At 37.9% G+C, this 18,513-nt stretch overlaps 1 protein-coding gene across 4 annotated transcripts in view; it reads left to right on the top strand.

Annotated features, from left to right (window-relative positions):
- CCDC102B (coiled-coil domain containing 102B) overlaps window positions 1–18,513 on the top strand; it is a 281,611-nt gene that overhangs the window by 81,983 nt on the left and 181,115 nt on the right. For all 4 annotated transcript variants that reach the window (XM_019987018.2, XM_070778681.1, XM_070778680.1 and 1 more), the window contains exon 6: window positions 17,165–17,374. In XM_019987018.2, the coding sequence (XP_019842577.2) occupies window positions 17,165–17,374 (210 nt within the window). The remainder of the gene's footprint in view (window positions 1–17,164; window positions 17,375–18,513) is intronic.

Below are 18,513 nucleotides of genomic sequence, written 5' to 3'. Positions count from 1 at the left end.
GATAATACTGAATATGTTCAGAACACAACTGAATATTACTCATCATTCAAGAACCAAAATATCTCAGAGTGAATGAAAAAGGCAAGCAAGAAATGCCGATTCTGCAAAGACAGAGATGTTTGCATTCCTTTGCAACGATTTTAAAGTGGCCATCATAAAAATGCTTTAATCAGCAATAGTAACCATGCTTGAAACAAATAGAAAAAGTAGCCATGCATAGCCACTTGTGTTTAGCCCCTCAGTCATGTCTGACTCTTTGCAACCCCATGGACTGTAGCCCACCAGGCTCCTCCATCCATGGGATTCTCCAGGCAAGAATACTGAAGTGAGTTGCCATGCCCTGCTCCAGGGGATCTTCCCAGTTCAGGGATTGAACCCTAGTCTCTTAGGTCTCCTGCATTGATGGTGAGTTCTTTACCACTGGCCCCACCAGAGAAATAGAAAATACAAAGAAGAAACAAATGGAAAGATTAGAAGGTAAAAGCATAGTAACCACAATTTAAAAAAAAATTATGAATGGAAGGGAGAAGGGAAAGAATTCAGTCTGAAACAGTCTGGAAGAGAAAAAACCTTTGCTAACAAGGATTGTGGTAGGGGGCCTGTGGGATGCTAACAAATATCAAACATTTAAGCCTCTGGAGGCCAGTGTGAGAGGAGATATTATGTGGGCTGAAAATATTACTCAAAGAAATAGAGTAAAAATTTTCCAAATATAGGAAAAGGGTCAAATCTGCAGTCAAGATGCTTAGCAAACCCCAATTAGTATAACCTTAAGTAGGTCTACATCAAGACACATTAGTCAATGTGTGGATAATTAAGAAAAAATCATCTTTACAACAGGAAGGAAATTACACCTGAGCTATAGGGAAGAAATAATCCAAATGACAGTGAAAATTGCATCAGAAACCATGGAGGCCAGAAAAAAGTAGCACACACTTGTCCAAATTCTAAAAGAATTGTCAACTCAAAGTACTATATCCAGTCAATGTGTCCTTTAGGACATTTTCAGATGAAAGAAAACTAAGATAAATTGTCTCCAGTAAGTAAGCACATGAAAAGATGTCAATACATGAGCCATCAAGGGAATGCAAATTAAAACCACAGTGAGCTTGTAACTACATACTTATCAGAATGGCTAAAATAGAAATTAGTAACAACAGCAATGCTGGTGAGAATGCAGAGCTACTGGCCATGCACCTTTCTGTAGGAAATGTAAATCATACAGTCACATAGGAAAACAGTCTGGTGGGTTCCCAAATAACAACTCTCGTATGACCAAGAAATTGCACTCCTGGGTATTTCTCTTTGAGAAATGAGAATGTATACTTGCAAACGGATATCCACACAAACTTACGCATGGATCTTTAAAGCAGTTTTGTTTGTAAATGCCAAAACTTGGATACAAAAACAATACCTTCAATGAGGAAACAATAAGCCTTTACAACCATACCTTGGGATACAGCTCAGCAGTTAAATGGAATGAATTTTTTATCTGTACAGCAATCTGGATGCATCTTTGGAGAAGCATTTTGAGTGAAAAATCTTAGAAGATAACATAAGCCCATAATTCCATTTGTATTACAGTACTGAAATTACAAATTTTTCGAAACAGAGAGCAGATTAGTGGTTTCAGGGGATGAAGGAGGGATTGGAGGGGAGTGTGTGTGGCCATAAAGAGGCAACATGATACATCCTTCTGATGAAAATGGCCCCTATTTTGACTATATTATTGTTGACATCTGGTTATTACATTGTTACAACTATAGAGTTGTAAGATGTTACCACTGGGTCAAACAGTATATATGGCACTTGGGATCTATTTTAATCATTTCTTACAACTGCTTAAGAATGTACAATTATCTCAAAAATACAGTTAAGAACTTCTAGTCTTCTCTCAGTATGTATGACAAGTTCCACCCTTTCTATATACTCCTCTGAAAATAGGCATCTTTATTTCCATTTTTGGGGTCCCAGAGACCTGAGTCCAAATTCTTACCTTGGCACTTTCTTGCCATCTGGCTTCCTAACAACTACATAGGTTTTCTTCTTCTTTTTTTAGAAAATACTTTTTATTTATCTATATTTGGCTGCCCTGGGTCTTTGTTGCTGCGAGGGCTTTTCTCTAGTTGCAGTGAACAGGCTCCTCAATGCAGTGGCTTCTCTTGCAGAGCATGGGCTCAGGGCACACGGGCTTCAGTGGTTGCAGCACGTGGCTCGGTAGCTGCTGCTCCCAGCTCTAAAGCACAGGCTCGGTAGTTGTGGTGCTCGTGTTCAGTTGTTCCATGGCATGTGGGGTCTTCTCGATCCAAGCATCAAACGAATGTCTCTTGCATTGGCAGGCAGATTCTTTACCTGTGAGCCACAAGGGAAGTCCCTACGTAGGCTTTCTGAGTCTGTTTGATTGTCTGCAAAATAGAGTTTAAGTAATAGCTCATCTAAAGGAATTAATTCATCCATATATGTGAAGTACTAAACATAGTATATTATATATACGTAGTAGGCATGTAAGGAATACATATTTTCTCCCTTGTTATTCAAATTTCATTTTGTAGATCCTATATCGGAATGACAATCAGATTTTTACACATTAGTAACACTGTAGATGATTCTGTGATATCCCATAGAAGACTTCAGGATACTTCTATAATATGCATGTGTTCTTCCTCTCCTCAGCTGTAAACTTTTTGGAATTTAAGGCACTGTCTTACAGTAAGGACTTCCCTGGTGGCTCAGACGGTGAAGTGTCTTGCTTACAATGGAGGAGACCTGGGTTTGATCCCTGGGTCGGGAAGATCCTCTGGAGAAGGAAATGGCAACCCACTCCAGGACTCTTGCCTGGAAAATCCCATGGACAGAGGAGCGTGGTGGGTACTGCACTGACCACAGATTCTGGTGCCAAATAGGTCTCCAGTGAGGGTGTTGCATCTTTTAATGTGAATAATCTGGCTCCAAAATTAGTCTGTATACCTGCCAAAGGGGTGGAATCCTTTCCTATTCTTGAATCACCAAGTGTTTTGAATCATATCTTTTCACGCATTGACGCTTAGGCAAATCTCCAGTGATCATATGGACAAAGACCATGAGAGTCTGGAACTGGAAAGAACCTAAAAGTTACCACATAGTCCTTCATTTCACAGGGTCCCTTTCCGACATTAGTGAATTACCCACAGCGGCACTGGATGTGTCCCCCTCCCCACGCCTTTGACACATTTTCTCTGATGCTTCCTTCATATTAAAATCTTTTCACATCATATGAGAATATGCTCTTTATTTTTTAATTTATTTTTAATTGGAGGATAATTGCTTTACAGTGCTTGTTAGTTTCCACCGTACAACATGAATCAACCATAAGAATACACATATCCCTTCTCTCTAGAACCTCCCTCCCACCAATGCTCTTTAAATCCCTTCTCTCTAGAACCTCCCTCCCACCAATGCTCTTTAAATGATTTCTTTTTCTTCCTAATCCTAACTGAATGCAGTATGATATAAGCTGAAAGAACCAAATATATTCATTTTTCTCTTTTTCAGAATGTCTATATTTATTTACTTTTAAAATGCTGCTTATTAAGACAAAAAGGCCCAGATGGGCAACATGTTAAATTTAACTTGTGATTATATAAGTAGTCTTCTTTATTTTGCTTATGCAGGATAAAACATAAACATTTTGTAACATAAGATTTTTTCACGTTCAGCAATTGTGTCATTGTTGGGGTTTAAGGCAAATTTTCTCCATGTGTGCGTACCAACTGGATTCTCAAAATGACAGTGAAATGAAAAACAAAGCCAGGCAATGAAATAGTAGTTTATATGCTCATCCTCTCATTGTCTAATTCAGTCATTTGTTCAGCAAATATTTATCAACAATATCCAGTATGCTTGGTACTCGAATTAAACACCGGGGTTTCAATAGAGTGGTTGCCACCTTGGGAAGCAAACCAACCAACCCAGACAGTTAAACCCAGTGTGTTAGGTACTTAGATGGGTGGAGAATAGTGATCTATGTGAGCTCATAGAAAAGGTGTTGAGGATGAGATGTGAAGGATGAATAGCATCGAAGTTACGTAAAGAGGAAAAGTAGAGGTAAGGACTGTGAGTGGTAAAGGGAGTAACAGGTAAGACTGCAGTATTGCCAGCAAATAAATGTAATACAAAGAATGTTCTGACTGTTACACAATAGGGAGGGTCGAAGAGGATCCTTCCTGGTGGGCCTCTGTTCTTAGTAAGGGATGCAAAGAAGAATCTGAAGTCTTACAGTGGCAAAAACTAGTTTATTGAAGAAAGAACAGAAGAACACCTCAAGGAAGAAGTGGGCCAAACCAGGAGAGGGACTGGCAACGGAATGATGAGATACATGGTTTTCAAGACAAGGCTTTTACATATTCATCTAGGTGGGCATGGAATGACAGTTTTGATTGATTGTTGCAAGTTGCAAAGCAGCAGGCTCTATTGCTCATGTCTTTCCCATAATTCAGCCTGTTCTAATTAGATGTATGTATGTATAGAATATTTATGAGACTTTTATAGGCTCCGGGCTGCCTAAGGTCACTTGAGAACACAGCTGTGCTTCAAGGTGTAATGTGCCCAAGTTGGAGAAGCCCCTGTGGTTAGTTTGTATCCACTGTGTGCCCAGGGAGCCCCAGAGTTGGAAAAGTCTGTGGTTATTTTGTATTAATAGCCTATCCATGAGCTCTCCTGGGCCACTTGCAGCGTGTCTAGGGTGGGGTTTAGAGATTATCTTGCATCTTTTTCTGTTAGACCACCCTGTTTTGCTCACGTCTAACTGCATAATTTGACTTGTAAAAAAAATTAGAGCATTTTTGTTGAGTAGGAGAATATATTGAAGAGTTGGGTTTTGTTTTTTAACATATTGGGATATTCAGTTCAGTTCAGTCACTCAGTCCTGTCTGACTCTTTGTGACCCCATGAATTGCAGCACGCCAGGCCTCCCTGTCCATCACCAACTCCCAGAGTTCACTCAAACTCACATCCATCGAGTCGGTGATGCCATCCAGCCATCTCATCCTCTGTTGTCCCCTTCTCCTCCCGCCCCCAATCCCTCCCAGCATCAGAGTCTTCTCCAACGAGTTAACTCTTCGCATGAGGTGGCCAAAGTACTGGAGTTTCAGCTTTAGCATCATTCCTTCCAAAGAACACCCAGGACTGATCTCCTTTAGAATGGACTGGTTGGATCTCCTTGCAGTCCAAGGGACTCTCAAGAATCTTCTCCAACACCACAGTTCAAAAGCATCAATTCTTTGGCACTCAGCCTTCTTCACAGTCCAACTCTCACACCCATACATGACCACAGGAAATACCATAGCCTTGACTAGACAGACCTTTGTTGGCAAAGTAATGTCTGTGCTTTTGAATATGCTATCTAGGTTGGTCATAACTTTCCTTCCAAGGAGTAAGTGTCTTTTAATTTCATGGCTGCAGTCACTATCTGCAGTGATTTTGGAGCCCCCAAAAATAGTCTGATACTGTTTCCCCATCTATTTCCCATGAAGTGATGGGACCAGATGCCATGATCTTCATTTTCTGAATGTTGAGCTTTAAGCCAACTTTTTCACTCTCCTATTTCACTTTGATCAAGAGGCTTTTGACAGTAGATAAAAAATTCCTCCTTTTCTTCTTACTCAACTATATGTTATGTTGTTTGTGCAAATAATTTGATTACTAGGAGAGGAACATAGTCTAATTAGGAGCAATTCATTCCCAAATTTTTTTTTAAGGTAAGGTGGGAGGGGGAACACAGAGGGTAGAAAGTGTTTTATTCTCTGTTTTAAAAGAGAAAATGTTTTCAAGGTGTTTTCTTAAATTATAAATTCAATTTTTAATTCTGGAAATAACATATGGTCCTCCTGTGCTTCCCTGGCTCAGCTGGTAAAGAATGCAGGAGACACGTGTTTGATTCCTGGGTCAGGAAGATCCACTGGAGAAGGGATAGGCTACCCGCTCCAGTATTCCTGGGCTTCCCTTGTGGCTCAGCTGGTAAAGAATCTGCTTGCAATGCGGGAGACCTGGGTTTGATCCCTGGGTGGGGAAGATCCCCTGGAGAAGGAAACGGCTACCCACTCCAGTATTCTGGCCTGGAGAATTCCATGGACTGCATAGTCCAAGAGTTCGCCAAGAGTCAGACACGACTGAGCGACTTTCACTTTCACTGTGCTTCCCAGGTGGCGCTAGTGGTAAAGAATCTTCCTGCTAAGGCAGAAGACACTGGTTCAGTTCCTGGGTGAGGAAGTTCCCCTAGAGGAGGAAAATAGCAACCCACTCCAGTATTCTTGCTGGAGAATGCCATGGACAGAGGAGCCTGGTGGGCTACAGTCCTTAGGATCACAAAGAGACAGGTCTGAAGCGACTTACTGCATGCTGTGCTAGGATCTATTAATAGTAATTCAGTGGTGTCAAAAGTATAAATGAGCCTGACCTCAGAGAACTGCCTTCAATGGGAGAAAACAGCTTTCATCAAAAAATCATACAGTTCATTGCATATGTTCAACTCTAGGGGAGCTACAAAGTCGATGTGCGTGATGGTGGGGGAGTTGGGCTAGTTAGGAATTTTAGATGAAGAAATACCTGAGACTTTATTTACTGACATACTTAAATGGAATCTTTTTTAATGAGAAGGGTGTCATATAATTAGAAATCTGGTGCCATCATAATTTAATTTTCTGAGATTGCCACAATAGGTGTTGATTTGAATTCTTTTAAATCACTTGTATCACATACTTCTTATTGACTTTACATGTTCTAGCAAAGAAACCTAGATTACTGAGAATATGGTGAATGTATCAGAAATGATTATATAATTTTGAAAGAGGATATTGACGTTTGCAAGCAGGTTAATTTAGAAGCCTGTTAGTGTTATGGATTTAAGCATTCTGGCACATTCTGAGTTCTTATTGATGAAATTCAGGAACCAGAATCTATAAAAAGATATGTGATATGAGTAAACCATCAGAGAAAAATAATATTCTTGGAAAAGTGAAAATCAAACTGTCACACATGGATATGCATTCTGGTCATTTAGACAAATATAAGTCTAAATAGTCCAATTATCCAAGATGAAATCTGTCACTTGTCCTGGAGTTACAGAAAACTGATAAATATAAAACTGAATAATGGATGAAAACCAGTGATCATTTAACCAGGAAGTATTAAGTGCTTCAAGTAACAGATTTTATTTTTTCAGAAAGGGTTTTAAATGATGTAGAGTGAAATGCAGGATTTGAATGTCTTTACTTGGGTATCTCAACAGCAGTATCTTTTCCAGATGACTAGGTCTTTGGGAAAGTTTTCTGGCTAAGTTAGATTGATGATTTAATTGTTGTTGTTCAGTTGCTAAGTCGTGGCCAATTCTTTGATCCCATGGACTGCAGCATGCCAGGCTCCTCTTTCTATGCAATTCTCTAGGTAAGAATACGGGAGTGGGTAGCCATTCCCTTCTCCAGGAGATCTTCCTGACCCAGGGACTGAACCGGGGTCTCCTGGATTGCAGGCAGACTCTTTACTGTCTGAGCCACCAGGGAAGCCCAGTATCTCCTGGAGTATGCTCAAATTCACATCCATTGAGCTGGTGATTTAATTACAATCTGAGATTTAAAGTCTTTAACTGTAAATTCTTATTAACTTTCATTGGGTAGAAAACAGTCTCCTAAAGATTGGGTTGTCAGAGGTAATAGAAGAAATTGCATTAATCAAAACTCTTAAATGTTAGAGTCTCAGGATCAGCCTATGTCTTCAGAAATCCCTGCACATTTCTGAAATCCCAACCTCGAGGGACCTTGGGTTTTCTCAGTGTCCTCTGGTTTCTTAAGATCGCTGCTGTGATGCCCTCTGGGTCTTATTCTCTTTGGTTCACACACATGCATTTGGGACTTCTGTTCCCTTGGCCTGCAGGTTCTGTACAGTTTTTTCAAGATCCTGCTTACTGCTTTCCATGGGAGGAATAACGGAATTTAGCTAATTCATTTTATAATGCTATTAACACTTTTGTGTCTTCATATTAAGTATTCCCCTCAATGCTTCAAATTCAAAATGGCTTTACTACATATATTACAATATAGTTGCACTGAATCAGGATTCAAATCTCCAGTAGAGAGAAATATTCTGTTTCATGCTAGAGGCATTTGATTGAGAACTTTCCTATTATCATCCTCAAAAATGCTGCCCTTAGAAAATGTGCTTTCGTATCAAGAGAGACATTGTGGAAGCATGTGCCTTAAACTAGATGAGGAGATGGGAAGAAGACAAGGTACAAATGCAAAAGACGAGAGCCTTCTGTTTCAAACCTCTGAGAGGTTGAAAGAAAAAAATAAAATGGGAGGAGTGCATAATGAGCATAACATACTCGGGAGTATGATTTGATGTGTTTACATTTGACTACATTTGATGTGTTCAAAATAGGCTTCCCAGGTGGCACAGTAGAGAATCTGCCTGCCAGTGCAGGAGATTCATGTGACCTGGGTTCCGATCCCTGGGTCAGGAAGATCCCCTGGAGAAGGAAATGGCAACCCACTCCAGTATTCTTGCCTAGGAATTCCCATGGCCAGAGGAGCCTGGTGGGCTACAGTCCATTGGATGGCAGAAGAGTTGGACTTGACTGAGCGACTGAGCAAGCAGGCACAGTGTATTCAAAATACATTGGTTTCCCATGTACCTATTAATATAGCCTGGTGAGTATAAGGTTTTAAGGGCCACACATACTGAGGAAACCAGTTGCTAGTTCTGATCCTCCAGGTCTCAGATCCCTTGTTAGTATCCATACTTCCCTCTGTAGGTGATGTCTCCTCTTGCAGGATGTCCACCCTGATTGGTCTGCTGTCTTTTGCACACTGTCTTTCTGACTGTGCCACGTGGTCTCCAGAGAATGCTCTGTGGCTCTTGGATATTTATCTTCCCTGTTGCGTGTGAATCAAGGTTTCTATGCTGCTGCTAAGTCGCTTCAGTCGTGTCCGACTCTGTGCGACCCCATAGACAGCAGCCCACCAAGCTCCCCCATCCCTGGGATTCTCCAGGCAAGAACACTGGAGTGGGTTGCCATTTCCTTCTCCAATGCATGAAAGTGAAAAGTGAAAGTGAAGTCGCTCAGTCGTGTCTGACTCCTAGCGACCCCATACACTGCAGCCTACCAGGACCCTCCGTCCGTGGGATTTTCCAGGCAAGAGTTCTGGAGTGGGGTGCCATTGCCTTCTCTGAAGGTTTCTATACCATCTCTAAATTATACTAGTGGAATAGGTGATTTTGTTTCTTTCCATTTTTGATTTTTGGAGGCTGTGTTGAGAAAGAAAGTTTTAGTCTATGGTCATGTTCTAAACGATGTGATCCCCAAAGGATACTCTGTTTTGACCCCAGGTGGTCATTTATCATAGCATTGCTTACAGAAAAATAACTTTAAGAAACTTATTTCTTTGATATTGTAAAATGGACATTTAAGTAACATAGGTCAAAGAGAAATTTAATGGAATTTAAGGCTGAAGGATAAAAAACACGAAGTCTTGAGGGATGCTGCAGAATTCAGGGATATTTTTAACATCAGTGACCATATTGGGAAACGGTTATGTCTGCTGTGGGACAGTGCTTCTCAGATCTCAATTACAATGAGTGTAATTAACCTAGAACCCCAGCTGCCCTTGTCTGAAATCCAGGGAATGACAGTGCGCTTCTCATAGACAACTCCCAGCCAAAGACGGGCCTCCTGGTGTTGGGACATGCAACCCTTCTCACTAATGACTTTGACTCAAAAACTCCTCTGTGCCCTCACCTCCCTTTCCTAGGAAGGCACTGATATCCAAGATGATCAGACCCAATCTGCCTTCCTTCCCTGTCTCTGCCTCATGCGGAGTCATTCCTGATCCCAATCTGACTGTTCTCGGCCTTTCCTGTCTCTCCCCCTTTCTTTCTCATATGCAGTCCCCGCAGTCAATTTACTGTATTTTAAATGCCAGCTGTAAGAGTTGCTTCTTGAAATATCCAGATTAACCCAATATCAAAGACAAAAATTAGCAAACTAAATGCTAACAGAAAAAAAAATCACAATGAATGTAGAAAGAGGGAAAGTCAATATTAGGAATTAATACAAAAAAAGTAGAATAGAGTTAGCAAAGACAGAAGTTGGTTTTTTTGGGGAAAAACATTCAGGCAAAATTAATTAAGAGATATAATTTAAAAACTCTAGTAATAAAAAAGGGACAAAATTTTAGATAGAGCAGAGGTTTACAAAGATAGGGAACCACTCTGCAGAGAGAATTCTAATAAAAATAAAATCTTACATGAAATGAATTATTGACCAGAAAATATAATTTACCCAGTATGACTCTTGTAAAAATAGAAAGCTGAAATCCATTTATAACATTAAATAAAGTAAATTAAAAATTAATGAATTAAAACTTTTTATAATAAAACTCTAGCATCAGAATATTTTATGGTTAAATTCTACCATTCTGAGTAGATGATTCTAGTTTATAGAGCATCTTCTAAAAAAGAGAAAAAAAGAGGGAAAACTTCCCAATTCTTTTTATTGTATTAGTTTAATCCTTATACTGCATCTAGACAAGGGTAATATAAGCAAGGAAGATTATAATCAATTTCACACATAAATATAATGGCAACAATATTAACCAAATATGAGTAGTCAGTATTTTTTTTGATGAATAAAAAATTTGTCACAGGAATACAAGGTATACAATAACATTAGATCTTTTATTATGTAAGTCAGCACAAAACAGAGTACAAGAAAAAGTCAATTATGTAGTTATCTCTAAAGTTTCTTAAAAAAAAACAGTTGCTACAGTTCCTATGATTATAAAACAGTTCCTATGATTATAGGAAAAAGCATTTTAGCACACTAGGACTCAAAGTAAACTTTTTAAACCCGATAGAGTAACAAAATTGTGGAGCAAATATTTTATTTAATGATGAAGTATTAGAAGCTTGACAAACCTAGACAGCATATTAAAAAGCAGAGACATCACTTTGCCGACAAAGGTCTATATAGTCAAAGCTATGGTTTTTCTAGTAGTCATGTATGGATGTGAGAGTTGGACCATGAAGAAGGCTGAGCACCGAAGAATTGATATTTTCAAATTGTGGTATTGAAAAGACTCGAGAGTCCCTGAACTGCAAGGAGATCAAACCAGTAAAGGAAATCAACCCTGAACATTCAGAAGGACTGATGCTGAAGCTCCAATACTTTGGCCACCTGATGTGAAGAACTGACTGATTGGAAAAGATCCTGATGCTAGGAAACATTGAGGGCAGGAGGAGAGGGCGGCGACAGAGGATGAGATGGTTATACAGCATCACTGACTCAATGGACATGAATTTGAGCAAATCCCTGGAGATAGTGAAGGACAAAGGAAGCCTGGTATGTCCATAGGGTCACAAAGAGTTGCACATGACTTAACGAGTGAGCAACAAAACCAGAAGCATGGTACCACTTTTTATTTAATATTCTATTTCAGATGCCAGGCAGTTCAACAAAAGAAGAAAAGTAATAAAGTTATAAGAATTGGAAAGATACAAAATTGTAATGATTACAGAAGGTATAATTATTTAGAGAACACAAACTAATCTATAAAATATAATTCATGAGAGTTTAAGGATACTGTTGAATACAAGACCAATTAAGTATACATATATATATATGTATATATACCAGAAAAAATCATATTTATAAATATAACATATATGTATTATAAATAGAGTAGAACCTGGGTAAGGATTGGAAGACTAAAGAAACAGCAGAGTAAGAGCCCAGACTCAGAGTCACCTGCATAAGGACAGTTGATCTATCAACAGCTGTCACTGGAAGCCAGTGGTAAGTAGAGGAGGCTGTAAAAAGTACTGACTTTGGATTAAAGATGAATGGAAGGAATTAACTTGCTTATTATAATATTAATATTAGTTTTTTTAATGAACAATCTTATTTTAATACTTAAAAAGTTTGTGTGATTCTGGTTTGATCAATGAAACAAACTCATTTTTTTTTCTTCACTAAGTTTCTTGAAAGAATTCATCAGTATATCTCTTTTGTCAAATTTCCCCCCCAAAGCAGATATTAAAAAAGCAATATTAAAACATAAAATTGTTACACTAAGTCATTCTTGACACAAATGGTGATTTAGGGGTTTCTCATTAATACCTTTGCCACTATTTCATTTTTATCATCATACTCTAGCTCTAATTTATTCTACCATCTCCTTTTCTACTATTTCCCCCATATAAATCATATACTATGTACTTTTTCCTTTCTTTAGTGTTAATAAAGTTAAGTTTCTATTTTATTTGAACCATCAGAGTATAATACAATAGTCAGTATAACTTTTAATTAAAATGATGGTTAATCCTTTAGAAAAAAAATAAATACATTGATTAACATGAAACATAATCTCAGTTGAGTGGAAAACCTTACTTTAGGTAATTTCCATAGATTTCGTGTTCTTTAGACACTGAGAACTGTCAAAATCTCTGAGAAGAGCATCCCTGGGGCCAAGACAGTTTGTCTACTTCTAAAATTACTTTTAGGAGAGATTTGGGAAATAAAGAGCATCTACCCTTTATGATTTGCTTAATTTCCTAGTGCAGATTTTATTAAGTATTTTATATTTACACAGTTTTTCCTCGCTGTTGTTGTTGTTTTTCAGTCGCTAAGTTGTGTCCAACTCTTTGCAACCCCGTGGACTGTAGCATGCCAGGCTTCCTTGTACTTTACTATTCCTAGAGTTTGCTCAAGTTCATGTTTACGTATTATAAGGATACTCTAAAAGGTCTGAAATCATAAGGAACCATCTCATGACCTGCAAAATGTATATAGGTCAACAAGGAAGTGATGACTAGAATGACCACAAGCTGTTATTCAGTTCAGTTCAGTTGCTCAGTCATGTCCGACTCCGCGACCCCATGGACTGCAGCACACCAAGCCTCCCTGTTTATCACCAACTCTCAGAATTTACTTAAACTCATGTCCATTGAGTCAGTGATGCCGTCTAACCACCTCATCCTCTGTTGCCCCCTTCCCTTTGTTCCTTCAATCTTTCGCAGCATCAGGGGTGTTTTCCAGTGAATTGGCTCTCTGTATCAGGTGGCCAAAATAGCAGAGCTTCAGCTTCAGCGTCAGTCCTCCCAGTGAATATTCAGGGTTGATTTCCTTTAGGTTTCACTGGTTTGATCTCCTTACTGCAGTGCAACACAGTGGATTCAGAATGTGGTTTGTATCCATATATAAGTAGGTATCTGTTAGCCTCGTGTGGGTGGGATGAACTCGTATTGAAAGCAGAGAGGAGCCTTAGGTGAACCATGGCTTGGACTCTTTGTCCACCTTGACGTTACTTCTACTGTTAGAACCCCAGTTTCCCTGCTCGTGTGTAGCACACACAAACTTACAGGATGGTGGTAAGGATAAGAAATAACCTTAGAGCTATTTACTAGGAACATACTACTACTGCTGCTGCTGCTAAGTCGCTTCAGTCGTGGGAACATACCAGGTTCTTAGTAAAGGGTAATCATCTTTTACTGCTATGGAGTGACAAGCTTCCTGCCTTTTATCTCTTCTTTTCAAAAGCAGTGTTTGTAATGAGGTTTTATAGCTAACTTGTCTGAAATGAAAATTCTGAATATTTGCTCATCTATTGCTGGAACATGCACATCGTTTGTACACAACACTCACTGGCCTGAAGAACGGCGTATAGTGCATTCTGTTGGGGGATTTCTCAGTCGACAAGGTCCATTTACAAAATGATTGTTGTCTTGATAAAATGTGCTGAAAAACAATACACTGTTTCACCTGTTATTGTTTGAATTGGCTGTTGGTATGCTTTGTTCTTTAGAAAACATATTTGTGACAAGAAATATTTATGTTGAGTTTGAAAGTTTAATAACTATTTTCCCTAAATCATTCCTGTCTCATAATACTAAGTTGTAGGAAATACTTTCCGTATTTTATAAATGAAAAATAGTGTCTTGGGATAAAAAGAACTGGGAATCAAGTTTAGGTCATTCTACTGAAAAATCCTGTCTTTACCTGACTCCTATCACACACACAATACAAAGGAACTATGACAACAGTAATAAGAGTTAAGAGTAAATGTGCTGAGAAATTCTATTGGCAGTTGAACTGGTGAATGAGTAACTGGCTCTGCTAGGATGCTATCTTATTTCGCTTTGTGCCCAATTGCTGTGATTGAAATACAAAGGAGCTTCTTGCTAGAGACACAGTATGCACGCTTTCTTTCCTTCAGCAGGTCCTTGTGAAGCGCTGACCTAGCGTGTGTCAGGTGCCAGATGATGAGCAAAATGGCCCAACTCTGGTTTCATAAAACTTACCTTCTAGTTATTTTGTTCATTGCAATCTATTACTGATGCCCTTTCAGCAGCATTAAGCAGTGACAAGGGGCGAAGATTGGGTTTATAGATGAATATGATTAGAAGTGACCAAATTGTTAGGCTGTGTACACATTTGTCACTCATCTCAATGAAACTGGAAGGAAGGAAGCAAGCAAATACATAAACACTGATATACATATATATGAATAAATGAAATGACTCAATTTGGTCCTTGGGAATAATCACAATATTACATTTTTTTTTCATAAGAAACTCAAATGATCCTTTAAATCATACTTCCTTCTAAGTGTAAGTATCTGCTTGTTTAACTTGCTTTCATACCTACTCTCTGGAGAAGGCATTGGCACCCCACTCCAGTACTCTTGCCTGGAAAATCCCATGGACGGAGGAGCCTGGTAGGCTGCAGTCCATGGGGTTGCGAAGAGTTGGACACAACTGAGCAACTTCACTTTCACTTTTCACTTTCATGCATTGGAGAAGGAAATGGCAACCCACTCCAGTGTTCTTGCCTGGAGAATCCCAGGGATGGGGGAGCCTGGTGGGCTGCCATCTATGGGGTCACACAAAGTTGGACACGACTGAAGCGACTTAGCAGCAGTAGCAGCAGCAGCATACCTACTCTCCTAAGCTCCTAATATGTCATGATTGGGCTCTTGGCTCTTAGAATATTCAAATCCATCTCTACTTCCTTTTATTGAGATACTCTTAGCTTGATTCTCCTTCCCTGGCTGTTCAGATGGTAAAGAATCTGCCTAAAATGCAGGAGACCCAGGTTCAGTCACTGGGCTGGGAAGATCCCCTGGAGAAGGGAATGCTTACCTACTCCAGTATTCTTGCCTGGAGAATTCCATGGACAGAGGAGCCTGGTGGGCTATAGTCCATAGGCTTGCAAAGAGTCAGACATAACTAAGAGACTAACACTTTCAGTATTAATTAAAATTCATAGTATATTACAGTTAGAATTAAAATGTTTTAGAATTTTTCTGTTGATCATTGGAAGTGAATCAATAGAATTCCATTTCAAATTGATTAGTTGTTAGAACTGCTTACAAAATACTCTGAAAGCTTAAAGTAATACCTGACATTTCTTTCATCTTTTTAACTCATATTTAATTGAATGGCTTTTAAGGTAGTAGATTTTGTATGATTCCTAGAAAAGAATAATCTGACAAGAAAGAATCTTTAAAGATGAAATAAAAAATAAAATTGCTAATAAAATTTATGATCCAGTTTTCACAAACCCATACTTTTTTGATGTTTATTATATGCCTAAATTTATCAGATAATTGGTATGTCAATAAAAACCTTCAAATAATAAATAATAGCACAACATTATTTAAGTTTTGTTGTTATTGCCGTTAATATAATTCCTTTCTTCAACTTTTTAAATTTAGATTTTTTTCATTCAAGCCATCTGTTATTTATTTAACATTCTATTTCTACTTGTTATCTGTTATGAGGTATAAATTCAAATTCAGCAATGTCTTTTAAATGCCTAAAGTTTTACAAAGACTTGACATAGCATCCTGTTTGTCCTTGACCAAGAATACATTTATTCTCATAAAATTAATTTTTCATCACTAAGTTGATGACTTTTTATTACGACTTTATTATTTTCATTCTGATAAGTGATGTGATGCTAGTCAAAAAGTTTAAGCATTAATCTTAATAATTAAAGTCATGTCATGTTCTAAATTGGATTGTGAAATACTGTTTTCACCTCATATCCCAAACAGGCACCCCAAATGTCAAATCACGTCATCTAAAATTTGATCCCTTAGTTTATTATGTTTAATTGATAGAGAAGGTCTAGTGCCAAGAATGTAATTTTAGTTTCCTGTTTTTTTCAGAAACCAGAGCCTCACTTAGATTTGGGAACAGAACATTTTCTACAATAATGGCACAATTATGTGTATATGAAAAAGCAGTTTTTAGACTTTTTAATCAAAATTAATTTCCAAAGATATTATTGAAGTCTAACATTTTCTTAATGTTGATTTCTCTTTGAAAATTTAAAGTCATGGAAGCTACTTTATAATAGTGCAATACTATTCAACACTTTGCCATCAAGCCATTTAATACTAACAATGTAAAAACAAGTAATTTTCAACCTCGATCCATAACAAATTGTTTTAAAATACCTCTGATTTTAATCATGTTGCCAGCCTCCATTCCCTGAAAATCAAATAGGCCATTCATTCAGGCAAGTTTGACTATATTGTACAGTATTCTAATCATGGCATTTATGATATTTTATTACATTCACTTGTCTATATTTGCAATGACTAACATAGTGCCTGGAAGTTGAAAGGTATAGTAAATAAGTGAATGAGTGAATGAATATATGAACTATATCCATCCAACCAAAATTGCCCAAGAAATGATTTTGTTCCTTCTCAACTGATAAATTCTCATCAGCTGAGTGGAGATTGATGGCAAAATATCATCAATGTCTCACTTAATATACTTAATTGACAAATATGGTCTGTTTGGTTCTAGAAATAGGCCCATGAACCAAGAGAAAGGGTAAATTTATCTAGCACATGATCTGATCTTAGGGCTTTTGTGTTGTTTTCAACTTTCAGACAAATAGTGTTCTCTTTTTAAAAATTGTGTAGACACTTCCTTGGTGGTTCAGTGGTTAAAACACCACACTTTCACTGCAGGGGGCACAGATTCAAACCCTGGTCGAGGAACTAACTTCCTGCATGCCTTGGATGTGGCCAAAAAATAGAAAACTTAATGTATAAAAGGACATATTCACTTTGGCAATTGCAAATGCTACATGTTGCTTTTCTGTGTTTTCTGTGTTTAGCTAGAGAGATTGCAGGCTGAAAATACATCTGAGTGGGACAAGAGGGAGCTACTTGAAAAGGAAAAACAAGGACTGGAGAGAGAAAATAGAAGGTTAAAGGTCCAGGTGAAAGAAATGGAAGAACTCCTGCACAGGAGAAATAGATTAAGTGAAAACTTGGAAGGTCCTGATTTCAAGACATCAGGAGTTGAACTACAGGAAAAAAACAAGGTATGGGAGCTCTTTGGAAGCAAATGTCCTCACTTCCTTTGTATTTTTTCCCTGGGGACTGGTGGGTACCGCCTTAACTTTCACAACTTCAAGCCTGAATACATTTTTTTGTACTACCTCGTATCTGATAGTTTGATCTTTTCCCGTGGTAGTATAAAATGTATCTAAAATGTTATTCATGCATAGGAAAAGAGAGCATGACAAATTTTGTGTGAACACGTTAGAGTATGACAAATCTGAGAGTTTCAAGCTTTTCCAAAAGGAAGAAAAGCATGAAGTCCAGAAAGGACCTCTGTGTGTTTGGTTTCCTGTCATAGTTTTGTCTCAGTTATCCAAGCAGTTGATCTTATTTTTCAGTGAGTATTTTTCTCCATCAGTTTGGGCAACTATACAATTAGGATTTGTTGGTGTAAGGTAAATATCCACATAAACATTTAAACATATCTGGTTTACTCCTCTTTGATTTCTTTTTAGTCTCAGAAAAATTATTTTTAAATCAATTAAACACATCATGTTACAAATAACCTTTATAGGCTATGACATAAATGTTAAAACCTGAATTACAGTCAAATTTTGACTTTGGGAAAGTTAGCTTGCTTTGGAATTTTGTCCTAAAGCTAATAGACATATTTACTGCTATAGATGTAATTTTTTTGATACATGGCTTTTAGATTTTTTAAACACTCTCAGTGGCAGTTGTAATGTATGTGTGTTAGTGTCAATATGTTGCAACACACACACAGCTTGTTCCTGTTTCTCCCATGAAAGTAGCTATGGCACCTTAATGCATCATTCTATCTTTTTCACTCAGTTCCTTTAACAATGAGTTAAAAATGAGTTTGAAAAGTTCATATTTTTTGAGTCATATAAGTAGTTCACATTCATATCAGCTGTAAAAGCTAAATGGGCAGAAAAATTGAATTCCATATTACTTTTCTTTATTCTTTGTGATTTTAGGGATTTATTGCAAATATAAGATTAAATTGGATTAGTGCCTCATGACTTGGTGATGTAAATATCTAAAGTTAAATGTTATAGTCAGTGATCATAATTTTCTATTGTACAGATTCATAAACCATCAGTAATGGTATATGCTTCTGACATATACACAACGGATAAATCTGTAGAGAATGTTTTGC

This window comes from Bos indicus, chromosome 24, assembly GCF_029378745.1.
Source record: "Bos indicus isolate NIAB-ARS_2022 breed Sahiwal x Tharparkar chromosome 24, NIAB-ARS_B.indTharparkar_mat_pri_1.0, whole genome shotgun sequence".
NCBI classification, from domain to species: domain Eukaryota; kingdom Metazoa; phylum Chordata; class Mammalia; order Artiodactyla; family Bovidae; genus Bos; species Bos indicus.
The sequence above is the reverse complement of the archived record's forward strand: the minus strand, read 5'-3'. Positions and strand labels throughout refer to the sequence as shown.